Below are 19,828 nucleotides of genomic sequence, written 5' to 3'. Positions count from 1 at the left end.
AATGAATAGGGGTTCTCATTAAGTGAAGGATTAGCTTAAAACAGTCATGAGGCTCCCTTCACACCAAATGATTGGTGGAGGCAACAGAGTGTGAGCAGAACAACTCCTGTGCTTCCCCTAACATGGTTAAAGAGTCTGGCACGGTCTAGGAGGCTCTCACACAAAGAGCAAGTCATCTAGTGGAACATGACAAACAGTATCTCCCAACAAGGCAAATTCGAAGGCTCTTGATTAAGAAGATGAGAACTAAATCAGTCGTCTTTTTAAAAATTATTCATTCACGGGATGAAGGTGTCGCTGGCAAGGTCAGCATTTATTGTCCATCCCTAACTCTCCAGGGCAGTTAGAGTCAACCACATTGTTGTGGGTCTGGAGTCATATGTAGGCCAGATTAGTTAAGGATGGCATTTCTTGCCCTAAAGAAATTAGTGGACAGATATTTCCAACAATTAACAACATATTCACTGTCATCATTAGACTCTTAATTCTAGATTTTCATTGAATTAAAATTCCATCATCTGCCATGTACTAACAGCCCAGTGATAATACCGCTAGGCCATCATCTCTGAAGTCAAAGAACTGTCAAAGGTTGGACACCACAGCTAGGAATCAATTATACACGGGCAGAGCTTGGTTCACAAAAATCAAGTGTATATAAAGGATAGGGCAGAAACATTAAACTAAATTGTTAGCTCGGCCCACCTCACAGTTGTACAAATGGCGTCTTTCTGGACTATATGTTCTATCACACTAGGCTCTGATTTAGAATTTCAGATTAATATTTAGCCAGTCAATAAGGACACATATATACTTTAATTTCAACTCTGATGCCAATCTGAAATTTAAGCTAAAAGGGCATGAGATGTCAACTCTGTTTCATAACCACATTGAGGTTGAAATGTAAATGCTGAAATTAAGTGTCTCTCAGTTTTCATGTGGTCCTTCACCCTGGTAATGTTATGTACTTACAAACTTTAAGAGGAGGAATTCAACACTTACTTTATGTGCTAAAGATTCTCCTGTCACGCAATCTACATTCAACGTCTCACGATCTGCACTCAAATCCGTCAAAGCATCCTGCAGGTTAATTAATAAATAGATAGACACATGAATGGAAGACAGGAATCACTGGATGGAAAAAGATGAAGGTGTACTGAGTTCAAGTACTATCAACTTGGCACCCACGTGGTTCAATGACAAAGGAAAATATTTTAACCTACTTTTTATTAAAGCTCATGATAATTATTGTCATTTAGAAATTTGGATCCTAAAACGTTGACAGAAATAAAGCACAGTTTTACTATCAATGAAATTTCGAAATGGTGTATGGTAAGGAGGACACAGTTTTAGTTTCAGTTTTGAGCTGAGTCAGGTACTGGACTTTCTGAAAACGTGTGTACATGCATCTAAATAAGGCTTTAAAAAATCCTGGAACGGAATAGTTCAGTGCTTTAGAAAACAAAGGCTTGAAGAGAGAAACAAAAAGTGGTTGTCAAGCAGTAAGGAAACCAGTTATTTCAGAAAGACAGAACCATCCAAAAGATTTCTTTCAGTGAGCATGCAGGCTTCTACCTGACAGAACAGGTCGGCAGCAAAGGTGCTATGAGCTAATCAGCCTCCAGAACCATTACAGCAGGAGAATAGTCCAGAGTGATTTATGTCAGAACAAAAAAATTGCAGAAACAGAAGGCTGTGGAAGAGGGGATTACATGAACGGTACTAACAAGTTAGGTTAAATGTTCTCATGAAGAAATGCAAACTAAAAAAAGTGAATGCAGAAGTTTTCTGGAAAGAAACCAAAAGTGTGCAAACTGAATAAGGAATTATAAAATGGAAATAAGAAGATCCTTCATTGAGGTTCGAGCATCTGTAAGGTTATTGTGGGGGGCAGGGTTGAATCTTTATTTTGGATATTTATATCAATGCTTTTTGAAATAGTTCTTGTAATGTAAAATAGTGTTTTTCTCCTTTTTTGTGTAATAAACCTTGATGTTCTTTTATTAGAAGTCCCTTGGCAGTCTCTAACAAATATGTTCAATTACTGGCCATCATGGTACTAAATTGTAAAAAGGAAATTTATGGGCTAGGTTTCACTGTCATCTGATTTATCAGTAGTACCTTTAATGGGGATCATTATGACCACAATGCTTTAGTTGCTAATTTCTAATCTGGAAACAAGTCAATCAGATCAGGAAAGTTCCAGGTTTGATACAGTGTGTACGCATCAAGTTAACTCAATTTTTTTTCAAATAACTTTCTGAACCAAACTCTTTCCTTAAGTAATCAATATTGTCTTTCTTGGTGTTATTTCAGTCACTGCTTTGTTTAAAATTTAAGAATTTCAATCAATTTTAAGAATTCATCAAATTCCTTCATAACTAGTCCCCCTCCTACTTCTGTCTCTCAGCCCCTGAGCTTTTCTAAGTCATACTTCCACTGCACTACCACTGGTGGCAATGCCTTCATTTGCTTGGGCTCTCAACCCCTGAATTCTGTAAATCTCTCTCCACCCCTCTAACTCTGCTCCTTGAAGACACTCCAAAAAATCAACTTCTTTGACCAAGTTTACAGTCACCTCTACTAATCCTTTGGCTTGGTGTTGTTCCTTGGACTGAGCTTGTTCTAGTGGAGAACCTCGAAAACCACAAGTTAATGATATCATTTACGTGGAAAGTATTGTAGAACTTAGGGTTTTACAGCTACAGAAACCCTCATGTGTCTCACAGATTACAATGCCAATCAAATAGCAAAACAGGACTATTGCTGACTTGAAGTCTTCCATCCCCTGAGGTCTTGGGTAGATGTGCTTATCTTGTTAACAACCCAACCCTTGTGAGATCATCCTTAGAGAGATTTTGAAAAAAGTTTAACATGTCACTTTAATACAGTTTCAACCGGGAAAGGACATGGGTAGGAAAAGAATAAGGAACATTCACACCATCCAAATGCCAAAAAATGACCATCGTCAATAGGAGAAAATCTATCCAATGTCCCTTGACATTCAATGGCATTATCATCACTGGATTACTCCACTATCAACATCCTGGGTGTTAACATCGACCAAAAACTGAACAGGTCCAGCTTTTTAAATTCTGTGGCTACATGAGTAGGTCAGAGGCTAGTCATTCTGCAGTGAAAAGCTCACTGCCTGACTCTCCAGTGGCTGTCCACTATCTACAAGAGAGAAGTCAGGAGTGTGGTAGAATATTCTCTCTTGTCTGGAGAAGTCTAGCTTCAATAACACACCAAAAGCTCAACACTGCTGGACTGGAATCCAATTCACCACCTTCAACTGTCACTCCCTTCACTAAGAATGTCCAATGATAGCATTAGGAAGATGCACAGCAGTTATTCAGCAAGGCTGCTGTGACATCATCTTCCAGACCTACACCTCGAAGAACAAATACAACAGATACATAAGAAAATCACAATCTGCAAGTTCACCTCCAAGTGCAACATGCTATCTTGACTTGGAAATGAATCGCCGTTCCCGAGTCAAAATCCTAGAAATCTCGGGGGTGTCCTTAAATCACATGAATTGCAGCAGTTTAAGAGGGAGCTCACCATCCCCTTCTCAAAGGTAATTAGGGATTGTCAATAAAACAAAACATACAAATTTTCAGATGTTGGCCTAGCCAATGGCACCAACACCCAACAAATGCATGATTTAAAAAAAAAGTAAAATGAAGATCTCGTAAATGAAAGCAGTGGTGATTCATTTTTCAACTCCCAGCATCATTCAGCTATGGTACTACAGGGCAGCAGTACACAATGTGATCTATTGCTATGAAGAGACATCCAGTGGCACCAATTAGTTACTACAACAGATAGAATCCTTTCTAAGACGAACAGGGCTTTTAGGAGTTTGTATGTTTAAAGTGTCAAAAGTAGCAAATGCAGCACTCACAGGCACTACACACATACACAGGTGCCAGTCAGTCAGTCTTGATGCTCACCATTTTACTTGAGCAACTCTGGGTTTGTGAAAGGACAGACTCAGCACTGGAGACAGGAGTGGATTGGATCAACTGAGCTAGTGTCTCCAGTGGGAGCGGACCAAGCCAGCAGCTTCAGCAATTGGACTTGGGTTGGCAGTATGACCATAGAGAGTGCATTTGTGAACTCAGTTACTTTTTGTCCAATTCAGCCCATGTGCCTTTCTCAGCAGATTTTGGAAGGTAGAGTGATTGGCTCACTGTTGTGAAGAAGGGTCAGTGGACCTGAAATGTAAACTTTTGATTTCTCTCCATGCTGAGTTTCCCAACAATTTCTTGTTTTTAATTTTATTTCTGATGTCCAGCATCCACCGTTCTCTTTTCCTTACATACAAGTTCAGATGGATTCTGACTGCTCTTGACTGATAAACATGCTGCAAAATATCACCCGTTTTGTTTTGCATGATTACAGCCCACAAGACAGTCAATTCATACCATAATTGTAACTCTGTACATTTTCTTTCCAAATAATAACCTAATTCCCTTGAAAAAAACCTTTGATATAATCTGGCTTCGCCACACTCTCAGACAGCATGTACAGATTCTAATTTCTCACTGTGTAAAAAAATTTATCTTCCTCATGTCAGTATTGTTTCATAGAATCATAGAATGCCTACAGTGTGGAAACAGGCCTTCGGCTCAACAAGTCCACACTGACCCTCAGAAGACTATCCCACCCAGACCCACTCTCCTACCCTATTACTCTACATTTCCCTTGATTAGTCTATACATCCCTGAACACTACAGGCAATTTAGCATGGACAATTCACCTAACCTGCACATCTTTGGACTGTGGGAGGAAACTGGAGCACCCGGAGGAAACCCATGCAGACACTGGGAGAATGTGCAAACTCCACACAGACAGTTGCCCAAGGCTGGAATCAAACCTGGGTCCCTGGCGCTGTGAGGCATCAGTGCTAACCACTGAGCCATCATGCTGCCCAATTTCTTTTACCAATTATCTTGAATCAAAGTCTTCCAGTTTTCTATCCTTCTACCAACATGAGCAGTTACTTCCCCTATCCCTCATGATCTTGAATACCTGTATTAAACCTCCTAACCTTCTTCAAGAAATATGGTCCCAGGTTTTCCAATCTATCAACTTCTCTGAAGTTCTTCATTCCTAGGACCACTCTTGTGAATCTTCTCTATGCTCTCTTTAATGCATTCACTACTTTTCTAAAGACATAATAATCCAGATGTTTGTGTTTTGTGCTGGTGTAACACAGGTTTCAGGCTTTTGCAATCTATGCCACTATTATTGCAACCTAAAATGTTTTGTGCTTTATTAATCACTCCCCCAAACTGTTCTGCCACCTTCAATTATTCACACCCAAATACACTCAGGTCCTTCAGTTCCTACAACCTGTTTAGAATTAAAATGAATTTTTCACATTTCTCTGCATTAAATTTTATCTGCCACTTGGCCACTCAGTCAATCAACCTGTGTCTTTTTGATGTTCTAAGCCCTTCATAGTTTACAATACTTAGAAGTTTGTATTGTCTCCGATTTCTTAAATTGTGCCACGTACCCTAAGATTGAGATCTTTAACATATATCAGAAAAAGGAAGGGTCTGACCTCCACTTTCAACTTTCCTCCAGTCTGAAAAAGAACTGTTCCCCTGTTCTTCCGGTCACTGTCGTGTCTATGTTGCTATGTTCCTTTTATTCCATGAGCTCAGAGTTTCCTCAGAGCTCTGTTGTGCACCACGTGACTAAAGGCTTTTCAGAAAGCCATAGACACCACATTACTCTCATCAAATCCTGTGCGTTCTACAGAAAAGTGGCTGGACTCAAATTGTTAATTCTGTTTTCTCTCCACAGATGCTGCCAGTTCTCCTGAGTTTCTCCTGCAATTTCTGCTTTTGTTACCCTCATCAAACCTCTTACCTCAGCAAAAAAACACAATTAAGCTAATTTAATTTTGCCATGAATTCTCATTTCTAGAAGTTTGCCTACCACCAAGGTAAAGTAACTGACTGCATTATAGAATTGAGGGAAGACTAACCTCGAGTGAAAGAGTTCCTCTCACAGCCACCACCACAGCCTCCTTTTTGTGATCCAGTGCCACATAAAACGGAATTTCATAAATCTGCACAAGTGGGGTGAAAATAAGACAACATCTAAAGATTTAAAACAGCCACAAATCATTGAATTAGCTTTTGAAAATAGCTCGCTATTACTCAGCTGCAACTTTCACACTCAATGTTTAGAGAATGCAAAAAAAACCACGAAATGCAAAACATCAAAAGTGCCACCCTGCCTCTCTGGAGATCAATGATGGTATTAGATTAGATTACTTACAGTATGGAAACAGGCCCTTCGACCCAACAAGTTCACGCTGACCTGCCGAATGCAACCCACCCAGACCCACTTCACCTAACACTACTGGCAATTTAACATGGCCAATTCACCTAACCTGAACATTTTTGGACTGTGGGAGGAAGCCCACGCAGACACGGGGAGAATGTGCAAACTCCACACAGTCAGTCGCCTGAGGTGGGAATTGAACCCGGATCTCTGGCGCTGTGAGGCAGCAGTGCCGCCCGTGGATACCTTAATCTCTCTCACATGCTAAAGTAGGTTATTACATTTTGTAACATTTGAACTTTTGAAAAAAGGAAAGAACAGGCAGTTGGGCAATCAAGTGTCAAACATTTTCTCTGCAGCACACGAATAATCTTTGCAATCACGCGTACTTGTTAAACCTTAATCTCACAGTTCCTCTTTATGCACTAATGGCAATTGTTCTGCAGTAGATTGGTCTGACATAGAAATAGAAAATATTTGTGAACCATAAAACAAAAAAACAAATCTGTATTCTTAACAGAGTTTGCCATCTCCTCAGAACATCCCATTACATTTTATATCCAAAAGGATTCGTTTGACAGCGCAGTAAATCGAGATAACGTGGTAAATATCACTGAGGTATAAACAACAAGTGCCCATAAGTAGTAATCAAATAGCTGCTTGATAAATCTGTCCTTCAACAGAAGACGCTTGAAGAATGGTTTTGTTGTTCTTACAAAATTGAACAGGACGTTTAATGACAGCTGGACCTGATGAGTGAGGCCCTTAGTCTCGTCTGAAAAACTGCACCTCCACAGCGTGGCATCCCTCAGCATCATCCCTCTCACAGCATAGCACCCCATCAAACACTCCCCTTTCCAAGTATGTGACATGTCCTCAGCATTACCCCTCCCAGAGCATGGAGCTGCCTCAGCATTTTCAACTGACGTTAAGCTTTGAATTTAAAGATGCCATGTTGCAGGTAGTTTTTTTTCCCCCTGTTTCAGACTGTCCAAGTTAGCGGTTACCTTGTTGTGAAAACTGACATGGATAAAGTCTCGGTATTGCAGCCCTGTAGTTTGCAGCATGGAGGTGAAATGGCAGCCCACATGATCCCCACCAACTATGTCCTGCTCAGGAAACTGGCTTCTGCAACTAGAGAGAAAAATAACTGACATTAAACTGAGGACTCTCATTTCACGAGTTTTAAAGCACTTGTGACTGTAAACCAGATAATGAACACTTGGCAATAGTCAGTTCTTCATTCAAATGGGGAAGATGCCTGGAACTCTTTCCCCCTCTGCCTCACTTCTTTCAAAAGATTGCTGCGGTTGAACACGGTTAGGCAAAGATGACTATTTGAAAACATCAAGACTTGTATTTTTTGTTCTGCAAAGGCATTATGGAAAAATAGAACCTGGATGCATAAATACAGATCAATCGTGATTGGTTGAAAGGTGGGAGGGATCCAAGGGGTTAAATTATCTTCTCCCATTCCTGACATGCATCAATAAAGGCTGTGACTGACCAATTCACTCTGACACTGTTGCTCAATAAAATGAGTAACTTCCTTTCAATTAAAATTACCACTAAATTCGGTGTAAAGCTGCACCTTGTGCATTTGTCCTTTGGTTTTGAAAAGTCAGAGTGAAGTTAGAATTTAGTTACTGACAGGATTTTAGCCTACTCAATTTTCCTTCCTACCCCAAAAGAGTCCCCAAACTTTCACCAGCACATGTCCGTAGCTGCATTCACTGTTAGATTTCCTGGCAGCCAGTATTTTTCAACAGCTTCTGTCTTATCAGATCTAACTAGACTTCCTCTGTGTGGTTTTACATATCAGTCAGATTCCAGTACCAGATGTTTCATGATACATATGGTCAGAGGGAAAGTTTTTTTTTTAAAAAAACCCACATTTGGTCACCCTACGCAGCATCCACTTCAGTTGTGAAGACAAATACAAAGCTCCCAATTAGAAACTCTGCCTACACAAGATCTTTTGGTGAATAAGCAGCCCTGCACTATCTTATGAAAGGCTATAAACTGAAAGGTACGATTCTAAAAAGGGCACAAAGGAGAAGGACCTTGTGGTATATATGGACAAACCATTGAAGGTGGCAGAACAGACTGAGAAAGCAAGTTTACTCATGCAGAATTCTAAGCTTTATGCAGGCCTAGAATATGAAAGCAAGGACTCTATGGCAGATCCTTACAAAGAACTGATTGACCTCAACTGGAGGAACATATCCAATTTGAGGCGCCATACTTTAGAAAGAAGTGAAAGCTTGGAGAGGATGCAGAAAGGATTCATGAAAATAGTTACAGAGATGAGAAATTTCAGTCATGAGAAGAAGGTCAGAAGTCACACATTACCAGGTTACAGTCCAACAGGTTTATCTGAAATCACAAGCTTTTGGAGCGCTGTTCCTTCGTCAAGTGAAGGAGCAGTGTCTGAAAGCTTGTGTTTTCAAATAAACCTGTTGAACTATAACCTGATGTCATGTGACTTCTAACCTTGTCCACCCCAGTCCAACACTGACACCTCCACATCAGTCATGAGGGTAGACTGCCGAACCGGAGACTGTTTTCCTCAATGAAGAGGATATTGAGAAGAGGTTTGATAGAGCTGTTCACATAGGATCTGGACATAGTAGATAGTGATAAAACTATCCTCATTGGTGGAACAGTTAAGAACCAGAGGACACCAGTACAAAGTTAATGGCAAAAGAACCTACACTAGCATGAAGAAAGGGTGATTCAATAAAAGAGAATTCAGATAACTATCCGAAAAGAAAAGATTCCGTGGGCTACTGGCAGAAGATGGAAGAGTTGGACTGGCTGAGTTGCTCTTGTAGAGAGCTGACTGGACCAGAGAGTCTGACTTCGGTTATGGGTAAATTAGAGTCATAGAGATGTACAGCATGGAAACAGACCCTTCGGGAAGCAATCATAAAATATAGGATTTATGGACATTTAGAGAGGCAAAAATTGATTAGGGATGGTCTTTTACAAGAAAGATAGTGTCGCACAAACTTGATTGAGTTTTTTGAGAAAATTATCAAAAAGGTTGATGAGGGCAGAGCAGTAAACGTTGTTTATTTGTATTTTAGGAAAGCCTTTGACAACATTCCGCATGGTAAACTAATTAGTAAAGTTATGTGGGATTGAGGGTAAATTTGCCAGTTGGATACATAATTGGCTTAACATCCAGAGACAGTACTGGTAGAGGGCTGTGTTTTGGACTGGAGACCTGCCACCAGTGGGGTTCCACAGGAATCAGTTCTCAGTCCTCATTTGTTTGTCATTTATATAAATCATTTGGAAATAGTAAAGGAGGCATGGTTAGAAAGTTTACGAGTGACACAAAAGTTAGTGGTGTAGAAGACAAAGAGGAAGGTTTTCTAAGTTTACAAAGGGATCTTGATCAAATGGGTCAGTGGGCTAAAAAAATGGCAGATGGAGTTCAATCTGGATAAATGCAAGGTGTTGCATTTTGGTACGACAAACAAGGGTAGGGTTTATACAATCAATGGTAGGAAAAGCGCAGCAGGTCAGGCTGCATCCAAGGAACAGGAGAATTGACGTTTCGGGCACAAGACCTTCTTCAGGAATGAATAAAAGTGTGTCTAGCAGGCTAAGATAAAAGGTAGGGAGGAGGGACTTGGGGGAGGGGCGTTGGAATTGCGATAGATGGAAGGAGGTCAAGGTGAGGGTGATAGGCCGGAGTGGGGGTGGGGGCGGAGAGGTCAGGAAGAAGATTGCAGGTTAGGAAGGCGGTGCTGAGTTCGAGGGATTTGACTGAGACAAGGTGGGGGGATGGGAAATGAGGAAACTGGAGAAATCCGAGTTCATCCCTTGTGGTTGGAGGGTTCCTAGGTGGAAGATGAGGCACTCTTCCTCCAACCCTCGTGTTGCTATGGTCTGGCAATGGAGGAGTCTAAGGACCTGCATGTCCTTGGTGGAGTGGGAGGGGGAGTTGAAGTGTTGAGCTACAGGGTGGTTGGGTTGGTTGGTCCAGGTGTCCCAGAGGTGTTCTCTGAAACGTTCCGCAAGTAGGCGGCCTGTCTCCCCAATATAGAGGAGGCCACATCAGGTGCAGCGGATGCAATAGATCATGTGTGTGGAGGTACAGGTGAATTTGTGGCGGATATGGAAGTATCCCTTGGGGCCTTAGAGGGAAGTAAGGGGGGAGGTGTGGGCGCAAGTTTTGCATTTCTTGCAGTTGCAAGGGAAGGTGCTGGGAGTGGAGGTTGGGTTGGTGGGCGGTGTGGACCTGACAAGGGAGTCACAGAGGGAGTGGTCTTTTCGGAACGCTGATAGGGGAGGGGAGGGAAATATGTCCCTGGTGGTGGGGTCCGTTTGGAGGTGGCTGAAATGACGGCAGATGATACGCTGTACATGGAGGTTGGTGGGGTGGTAGGTGAGGACCAGTGGGGTTCTGTCCTGCTGGCGGTTGGAGGGGCGGGGCTCAAGGGCGGAGGAGCGGGAAGTGGAAGAGATGCGGTGGAGGGCATCGTCGACCACGTCTGGGGGGAAATTGCGGTTCTTGAAGAAGGAGGCCATCTGGGTTGTACGTTTTTGGAACTGGTCCTCCTGGGAGCAGATGAGGCGGAGACGAAGGAATTGGGAACATGGGATGGCGTTTTTACAGGGGGCAGGGTGGGAGGAGGTGTAATCTAGGTAGCTGTGGGAGTCAGTCGGTTTATAGTAAATGTCCGTGTTGATTCGGTCGCCAGAGATAGAAATGGAAAGGTCTAGGAAGGGGAGGGAGGAGTCTGAGACATTCCAGGTGAATTTGAGGTCAGGGTGCAAGGTGTTGGTAAAGTGGATGAACTGTTCAACCTCCTCGTGGGAGCACGAGGCAGCGCCGATACAGTCATCGACGTAGCGGAGGAAAAGGTGGGGGGTGGTGCCAGTGTAGCGGCGGAAGATGGACTGTTCCACATATCCTACGAAGAGGCAGGCATAGCTAGGGCCCATGCAAGTGCCCATGGCTACTCCTTTGGTTTGGAGGAAGTGGGAGGATTGGAAAGAGAAGTTGGGAGGAAGTGGGAGGATTGGTTGAACTGTTGAACTTCCCTTTCTCCACAATCAATGGTAGGGCCTTGGACAGTGATGTAGAACAGAGGGACCTCAGGGTGCTGGTTCATAATATTTTTTGTAGACAGGATGGTTAAAACACCGTTTGGCACATTTGTCTTCATTGCTCAGTCCTTTGATTATAGGAGATGGGAAGTCATGTTAAGGATGTACAGGACATCTGTAAGGTCCTTTCTGGAATACTGTATCCAGTTCTGGTTGCCTAGTTATAGGAAGGATGTTATTAAGCTGGAAAGGGTTCAGAAGACATATATCAAGATGTTGCCGGGTATGGAAGGTTCAAGTTTTAACAGCAAGCTGGATAGGCTGGGACTTTTTTCACTGGAGCATGGAAGGTGGAGGGCGAACTGGTAAGTTTATCTATACCTGTCATTACTTTAAAGAGTTAATGGCAGTTTTCTTTTCCCTAGGATGGGGGTTTTCAAGACATGAGAAGTAATTTTTTTTTATACAGAGGATGGCTCACCTGTGGAAAGAACTTCCTGAGGAAGTGGTGGATGTGGGTACAATTACAACATTTGCAAGATATTTAGATAAGTATGTGAGTAGGAAAGGTTTGGGGGGATATGGGCCGGGAGCAGGCAGTTGGGACTAGTCTAGTTTGGGGTTATGTTTGGCATGACTATGCTGTATGACTATGACATGACAGGTCAAATGGTCTCTTTCTGTGTTACAACCAATCTGCGATCCCATAAAGAGACTAGTTGCCATAAAAAAGTATTTTAATTGTAGGAGATAAATTTCAATTTATAACACAGCACTGGAAATCATATGCTCAATTATCAACAAATGCAGATGTGCAACAATCTTGGGGACTCTACCCTGAAAACTAACTAAAACGTAGGACTTGGTACCATAATTGCAGTCATAGTTACCCCAAGATACATGAGGCATCTTCAGGACCACACAGAAGAGGTTTGAGTATTGAAAACCATTAGGACTTACCACATGCAGTTATGGCTCAGCCTGCATATGCCAGTTAGTGGGTGACTGAAGATGTACAGTGGCCATCCATATGCTGCAACAGCAAACTGCATGTAGTGAGCAGAGTTCTCCAATTCTATATCCAGCTCCTCAGCCTGGTAAAAATAATAGATGATGCCAAGACACGTAACTTAATAAGATATACGCAACAGAAACTAGGTTCTCAGGTCAATTCTAGGAAACTAGGGAACTAGCTGGCTCAAGCTGCTTCTGTCCTGGATATTAGTCACAGGGTACAGCACATCAATGCATCTAATAATCTGCAATTTATGAGCAGCTTACTAATGCATGGTGGTCCTTGCGGATACTTCCACATTGATGCTTTCAGGTTAGCACACAATGGGGGACTATTGGGCGACCGTGTGCAAAGTGGCAGAATGCTTAGTAATCCAGTGTTTCTGGTAATTAATGCATGATCACATGTTTGGTATATGGCTGAACACAGCTGGAGTGCAAGCAAAATTGGTAATACATGACATATTTACAGTTGTTAACATTGAGCACCAAATAGAATCCAAGTGCTGACACCGTACATCACTGGCAGTGGTACAGCAGCAAAACATGTGAAAAACTAGGCTCTGGTGAGCCAAGAGTTTCTTTCTGCTCCAAAATTGCAAATGAAATATTGCAGGGGTCAACAACCAAAAGACACCTTAAAAGGGATATAACTCCCACAATGATTAGAAAGTAGAGCGTGTTACATGGTGGCGGTGATCCTGCCTCCGTCGCTGCGGTGCGTTGGGGCACGCATCGCCTCTTGGGCGATAAAAATGGGCGGCACGGTGGCACAGTGGTTAGCACTGCTGCCTCACAGCGCCAGAGACCCGGGTTCAATTCCCGCCTCAGGCGACTGACTGTGTGGAGTTTGCATGTTCTCCCCGTGTCTGCGTGGGTTTCCTCCGGGTGCTCCGGTTTCCTCCCACAGTCCAAAGATGTGCAGGTCAGGTGAATTGGCCATGCTAAATTGCCCGTAGTGTTAGGTAAGGGGTAGATGTAGATGTAGGGGTAGGGGTAGAGGTATGGGTGGGTTACGCTTCGGCGGGGCGGTGTGGACTTGTTGGGCCGAAGGGCCTGTTTCCACACTGTAAGTAATCTAATCTAATCTAATCTTACTACAAGTTGTTGAGGCGAAAAACAGATACATTTAAGGAAAGGCTAGATAAGCATGAGGGAGGAAGCAGCAGATCAGTGAGATGAAGAGGACTTGTGTAAAGCATAAAACGCCAATGTGGAAAGTTGGCTGAGTGGTATGCTTCTGTGCTGTAATATTATGCTACTAGTGATCAGTGTTAGCCTTTTGAGAGATCTAAAGAAACGTTCTCCTTCCACTTAGAACACTGATGTTTAGTACAATCTGACACTGCAGAAATAAGGAACAGAGAAAAGTCGCATCTTATGTATTAAAATTCAATTCCAGTAATTGTGAAAAAGGAGAATAAGTTTGGGTCTTCTTGAGAAACTAAAAAGTCACTGTCAATTTAATAAGATTCAAAATTCTCAACTGAGAACTTACAGTTGGTGGTTGAGGGACAGTACAAGCCACCTCCTCCAGATCACTACACTGTTCTCTCTTATCCTGCTCCTGATGCAAAAGAGTCAGCCCTGCAGCGATATCACCAGGCACCAAGTCTGTGTCCTGCTCACAGAGATAAACCAGTAGAAAGGATGTAAACATTTGTCTGTAAAATATAAAACTTCAAAGATGTGTTTGTAAACATACATCCCGGCCTTTCCCCAAGAAAACTAAGCTAAAAGAATTAAGATTATTTTAAAAATTGGTTCCTGGGAGGTGTGTGTCACCGACTGGGCCAGCATTTATTGCCCATCAATGTGGTGACAAGCAACTTTCTTGAAGTAATGCCACCTACATCAGGTAGATACACCCACAATGTAGTCAGGGAGGGATTACTAGGATTTGGCCCAGTAACAAGGTAGGATGTCAAGGATGGTGAGAGTGTTGGAGGGGAACTTGCAGGTGGTGGTGTTGTCATGCATTTTCTTAGCATCTGACCTGCTCTAGTAGCCACAACATGTATATGTCTGGTCCACTAAAGTTTCTAACACAATTTATTTGGGGGGGGGGGGGGGGGTGTGCACACAGGAGAATGATACCTAGTGATGATAATGACATTAAATGTCATGGGGTGATGATTAGATTCTGTTAGATACAGAACCTGGGACCATAGTGCTGTGAGGCAGCAGTGCTAACCACTGAGCCACCGTGCCTCCCAATGGCACGGTGGTTCAGTGGTTAGCACTGCTACCTCACAGCACCAGTGACCTGGGTTCGATTCCTGCCTCGGGCGACTGTCTGTGTGAAGTTTGCACATTCTCCCCGTGTCTGTGTGGGTTTCCTCTGGGTGCTCCGGTTTCCTCCCGCAATCCAAAGATGTGCAGGTTAGGTGAATTGGCTATGATAAATTGCCCATAGTGTGAGGTACGTTAGTCAGGAGTAAATGTAGGGGATTCGGTCTGGGTGGGTTACTCTTCGGAGGGCTGCTGTTGACCTGTTGGGCTGAAGGGCCTGTTTCCACACTGTAAGGAATCTAATGACATGGAGATTGTTCTCCCATAAAGTTTAGGTCAGACAATATAACTTTATTTTAAAATTTCCATGTCTGACATCGGCAACTCTCTCATGGTTAGGAATTTTCTATTAGATGGATGGGTCCACTTGAACAGTCCTGGAGGTCACAAAAGGAAAAGAAATGCAGGCAGCATCCAAGTAGCTTCGATGCTGCCTGAACTGTAGTGCTCTTCCAGCACCACTAATCCAGAATCTGGTTTCCAGCATCTGCAGTCATTGTTTTTACCAAAAGGAAAAGAAAGACCCCTCTTCCCATAATTACAATCACCGGACAGGACGAGAAAAAAAACTGGTTGGCCATGGAAAAGAAAAGTCTGGGAAATTTCTCTCTGACCTCCTCAGTTGATCAAAACTAGACCAGGACATTACACGGACCAAGTGGGACCTATAAAATCACTCAGCTTCTGCATAATATGATTGTAACTGAATCAGGAAGCATTCAACTCTCTCGAAGTGAGATTAGGAGCAATTGCAAGAACCTTTACTCATAGTTTAGTACAAATCTAAAGTTCTTCCAGGTCACAAAAGCATTTCATCAAGGCTTAAATTTTCAAAAACATTTATATTGCTCAAGAAAAGCAATAAAAAATGAACACAAGCTTTTCTGTACAGTTTACTTTAAAAAAGTCAAAAGCTTTATAAAAAATACAATGCTTAGCAAACCTGTATTTAACACAGATAAAAACAAAGTGCTAGAGAAACTCAGCAGCTCATCATCTACATATAAAAAGGTTCTGATCCATTAAGATTCATCTTCAAAAGTATTGATTGTTTATCAAATGAATTGCTACAGTATGCTAGAACAGCCCTGACTTTTAAATTTTTCTTCTTATGCCCATGTCAAAATGGCCTGTGGCATTAAACCACATGTTTTCCATTTTAAAAAAAGTTTTAAAAACAACTTACCAGAAAAAAGGCAGTAAAGAGTTCTGCGATGTCTGTAAAGGCAGCCCGGTTGTCCTTTGTATCCTTTGTAACGCAGCAACACATCAACTTCAACCTGCACTCCCATACCCGTGCTGCTATAGATTTTGCTTGGACTGAGTCACTGCTTTCCAAGTCACGGACTGTGCCTCCTAAGTAGTTTAAATGTTTGGGTCTGCCCAGAGGGTCGAAGAAAATTAAGACAGCAACCACCGTGAAGAGTAAGAAAACCCAACTGTGAAAAGGATATTTTTCCAGGATTAGTGTTGAAATCTCAAACAGGACTTCTGTTAAAGAAAAAACAATATGATTCCAAATCTATTCCTTAGATTTTACAGTTCAGTTGTAGCTCAACAAATAGTGCTCTTGCCTGAATTAGAAGGGCATGGATTCAAATTCAATTCCGGAAACTTGAGTACAAGATCAAGGCCGACAATCTCAATGCTGTACTGAGAGTGTGTTGCACTGTCAGAGGTGCCTTGTTTCAGACAAATCATAACTTTTACAATCAATAGGCTATAAATGCTTTCTTACCTAGCAATGACAGCTATAGTAATTGTGTTAATGACGGAGGGAGCACAACCCTGGCTTTTGTCATTGACCCAGACAGCACCCAAGATTGCCCAGGCCAGTTCAGGTAAATAAAGAGTAGTACGGATGTAAATCAAAATTGGGATATGTCGTCTCGGACCTGGCTTAGTGATAGTTCCTGTAAAGAAAGAAACCAAGAATGTAAGGAGTGTGGTAATTTGCTGTTTTTCTTTCATGCTAGATGTGATATACTTCTGGGAGGATAAGTTGGCTGTAGTGTTATTATGATCAGGGTGGGGTAAGGTTTCTAGAATTTGAATTTACTCTGAGCATACAGTTCTCAAATTTATATCTATTATGTGACTTGAGTGAGTTAGACAGGGCCTCAGTTTAATGCCTTATCCAATCGATGACATCTTTGACAGTGTAGCATTTCCTCAATACTCCACTGAGTGGGTCAACTTGGAATGAATAGGCAGCTTTTGGATTGTCGGACAGAGCTGAAAAGAAACTCCACTATTACATATGCAAATACCACCACACCCACTTCTTCCCTCTGCATAGCAAATAAGTATAGCTAGATTTTTCTCACCTCCAATCCAATAACAAGCATCCTAAAATGCTTTGAAAATTAATAAACAACATTATTTCAAAACAGTTGTCACAGGAAAATACACTAATTTTGTGGTTTTCATGACCACTAGATCCTTCAAGCAGCTTCACAGTTAGAGAGCAGTCACTATTGTAATTTGGGACATGCAATAACACGAGCGATAACGGTGATCTGAAATGCGATTCAAAGATATCTTTCAGGGAAGATAGAGAGATTTAAAAACAAAATTCCATATGGTAAGGCCAAGACACTGAAAGGGCAGACAGTGAAGGTAAGAAAACCTGTGTGTCCTATACATGGGGATGTCACGTACACAAAAGGCAAGGGTTTGTCTCAGTCTCTGCCGCCCCATGATTAAAATCTGCTAAGTCAATATGGACTTTTAAGTCTGAATACTATACCAGGAAGAACCTTTATTCACCCAGTCACCAATGGAATAGCTCACAGATATTCAATTGAACCCTCTATACAGAACTTCAATTCACTTATGTTTAAATTATTTCATGCAGTGTGAGCTTCGCTGGCTGGGTGAGCATTTATCCCATTGAGGTGGTGGTGGTGAGTTCCTTCTCGAACTGCTGCAGTTCATTTGGTACAGAGACAACTATAATTTTATTAGGGAGGGAGTTCCAGGATTTTGACTCATAACAGTAAAGGCACGGTGTATACATAAATATACATTCCTTTCATTACCCTTGGCTAATTTCTGCGAATTCATTATCAGAAGTTTTTTGTGCACAACCTCATTTACATCTTACAATTTTAGTTCAAACAACAAAGGCAGTCTTGCCCACTAAGAAGTGACTGCACAATTATTTCGTGCAACGGATTAATATTCACCTTGCATACTGACATAAACAATCACAGAAAGGACCAAGATAATCGCAGCTAAAATAACAATCAAGACCACAAGATAGCTGGGGAGGAACCCTCCTCCTTTACAGTCGAACTGTCCTCGATGAGTCAAGTACAAAGCTAGGATTCCAATCCACCTGCAAAATAAAAAGGGATAACGAGTTGGTCAGCTTCCCAACAAGTCTGTGCAATGGACACACTGAGTCAACATCAGTTGACATGCTTAAACCTCCCTGTTAAAACAAAACATGAGTAAATTTATGATTTTTTGGTGCAGTGGAAGAGTCTCTACCTCTGAACTAGAATGTCTAGGTTGGAGTCCCACCTATCACAAAGGTAAATCATAACATGTCTGAACATGTGAATAAAAATATTTAGCATTCAACAAGGACATTTTCCCATCGAAGTTATATATCAGCTGAACCAAATAATCATCACAAATCAGAAACCACTGCAAAGTTTGGGGGGAGGGGAGGGAGAAGGGGGACAGGTAGAGAGACACACAGAGGCAGGCAGAGAGAGAGAGAGGCAAAGAGAGACAGAAGCAGAGAGCGAGAGCGAGAGGCAGACAGAGACAGAGGCAGAGAGAGAGAGAGACAGAGGCAGAGAGAGAGAGAGACAGAGGCAGAGAGAGAGAGAGACAGAGGCAGAGAGAGAGAGAGACAGAGGCAGAGAGAGAGAGAGACAGAGGCAGAGAGAGAGAGAGACAGAGGCAGAGAGAGAGAGAGACAGAGGCAGAGAGAGAGAGAGACAGAGGCAGAGAGAGAGAGACAGAGGCAGAGGGACAGAGACAGAGGCAGAGGGAGAGACAGAGGCAGAGGGAGAGACAGAGGCAGAGGGAGAGAGAGACAGAGGCAGAGAGAGACACACACACAGACAGAGGCAGAGAGAGAGAGAGAGAGAGAGAGAGGCAGAGAGAGAGAGAGAGAGAGAGAGAGAGGCAGAGAGAGAGAGAGACAGAGGCAGAGAGAGAGAGAGACAGAGGCAGAGAGAGAGAGAGACAGAGGCAGAGAGAGAGAGAGACAGAGGCAGAGAGAGAGAGAGACAGAGGCAGAGGGACAGAGACAGAGGCAGAGGGAGAGACAGAGGCAGAGGGAGAGACAGAGGCAGAGGGAGAGAGAGACAGAGGCAGAGAGAGACACACACACAGACAGAGGCAGAGAGAGAGAGAGAGAGAGAGAGAGGCAGAGAGAGAGAGAGAGAGAGAGAGAGAGGCAGAGAGAGAGAGAGACAGAGGCAGAGAGAGAGAGAGACAGAGGCAGAGAGAGACAGAGGCAGAGAGAGAGACAGAGGCAGAGAGAGAGAGAGAGACAGAGGCAGAGAGAGAGAGAGAGAGACAGAGGCAGAGAGAGAGAGAGAGAGACAGAGGCAGAGAGAGAGAGAGAGAGACAGAGGCAGAGAGAGAGAGAGAGACAGAGGCAGAGAGAGAGAGAGAGAGAGAGAGAGAGAGACAGAGGCAGAGAGAGAGAGACAGAGGGAGAGGCAGAGAGAGAGACACACAGACACAGAGAGAGAGAGAGAGAGAGACAGACAGAGGCAAAGAGAGAGAGAGAGAGGGACAGAGGCAGAGAGAGAGAGAGAGACAGAGGCAGAGAGAGAGAGAGAGACACACACACAGACAGAGGCAGAGAGACACACAGAGGCAGAGAGAGAGAGAGAGAGAGACACACACAGAGGCAGAGAGAGAGAGACAGAGGCAGAGAGAGAGAGAGAGAGACAGGCAGAGAGAGAGAGAGAGAGAGACAGAGGCAGAGAGAGAGAGAGACAGAGGCAGAGAGAGAGAGAGACAGAGGCAGAGACAGAGAGAGACAGAGGCAGAGACAGAGAGAGACAGAGGCAGAGAGAGAGAGACACAGAGGCAGAGAGAGAGAGAGACAGAGGCAGAGAGAGAGAGAGAGACAGAGGCAGAGAGAGAGAGAGAGACAGAGGCAGAGAGAGAGAGAGAGAGA

General features: G+C 43.0%; 1 protein-coding gene across 1 annotated transcript in view; it reads right to left on the bottom strand.

The window, feature by feature from the left end:
- The window catches only part of daglb (diacylglycerol lipase, beta), a 35,514-nt gene that overhangs the window by 11,176 nt on the left and 4,510 nt on the right, over positions 1–19,828 (bottom strand). The window contains exons 2-9 of the mRNA XM_072559793.1: positions 17,865–18,016; positions 16,415–16,589; positions 15,863–16,115; positions 13,883–14,005; positions 12,331–12,464; positions 7,314–7,440; positions 6,005–6,088; positions 1,000–1,077 (exon numbers count right to left, since the gene is read on the bottom strand). Of these exons, the coding sequence (XP_072415894.1) occupies positions 1,000–1,077; positions 6,005–6,088; positions 7,314–7,440; positions 12,331–12,464; positions 13,883–14,005; positions 15,863–16,115; positions 16,415–16,589; positions 17,865–18,016 (1,126 nt within the window). The remainder of the gene's footprint in view (positions 1–999; positions 1,078–6,004; positions 6,089–7,313; positions 7,441–12,330; positions 12,465–13,882; positions 14,006–15,862; positions 16,116–16,414; positions 16,590–17,864; positions 18,017–19,828) is intronic.

The sequence above is a fragment of the Chiloscyllium punctatum genome, chromosome 40 (assembly GCF_047496795.1).
Source record: "Chiloscyllium punctatum isolate Juve2018m chromosome 40, sChiPun1.3, whole genome shotgun sequence".
Classification (NCBI taxonomy): domain Eukaryota; kingdom Metazoa; phylum Chordata; class Chondrichthyes; order Orectolobiformes; family Hemiscylliidae; genus Chiloscyllium; species Chiloscyllium punctatum.
The sequence above is the reverse complement of the archived record's forward strand: the minus strand, read 5'-3'. Positions and strand labels throughout refer to the sequence as shown.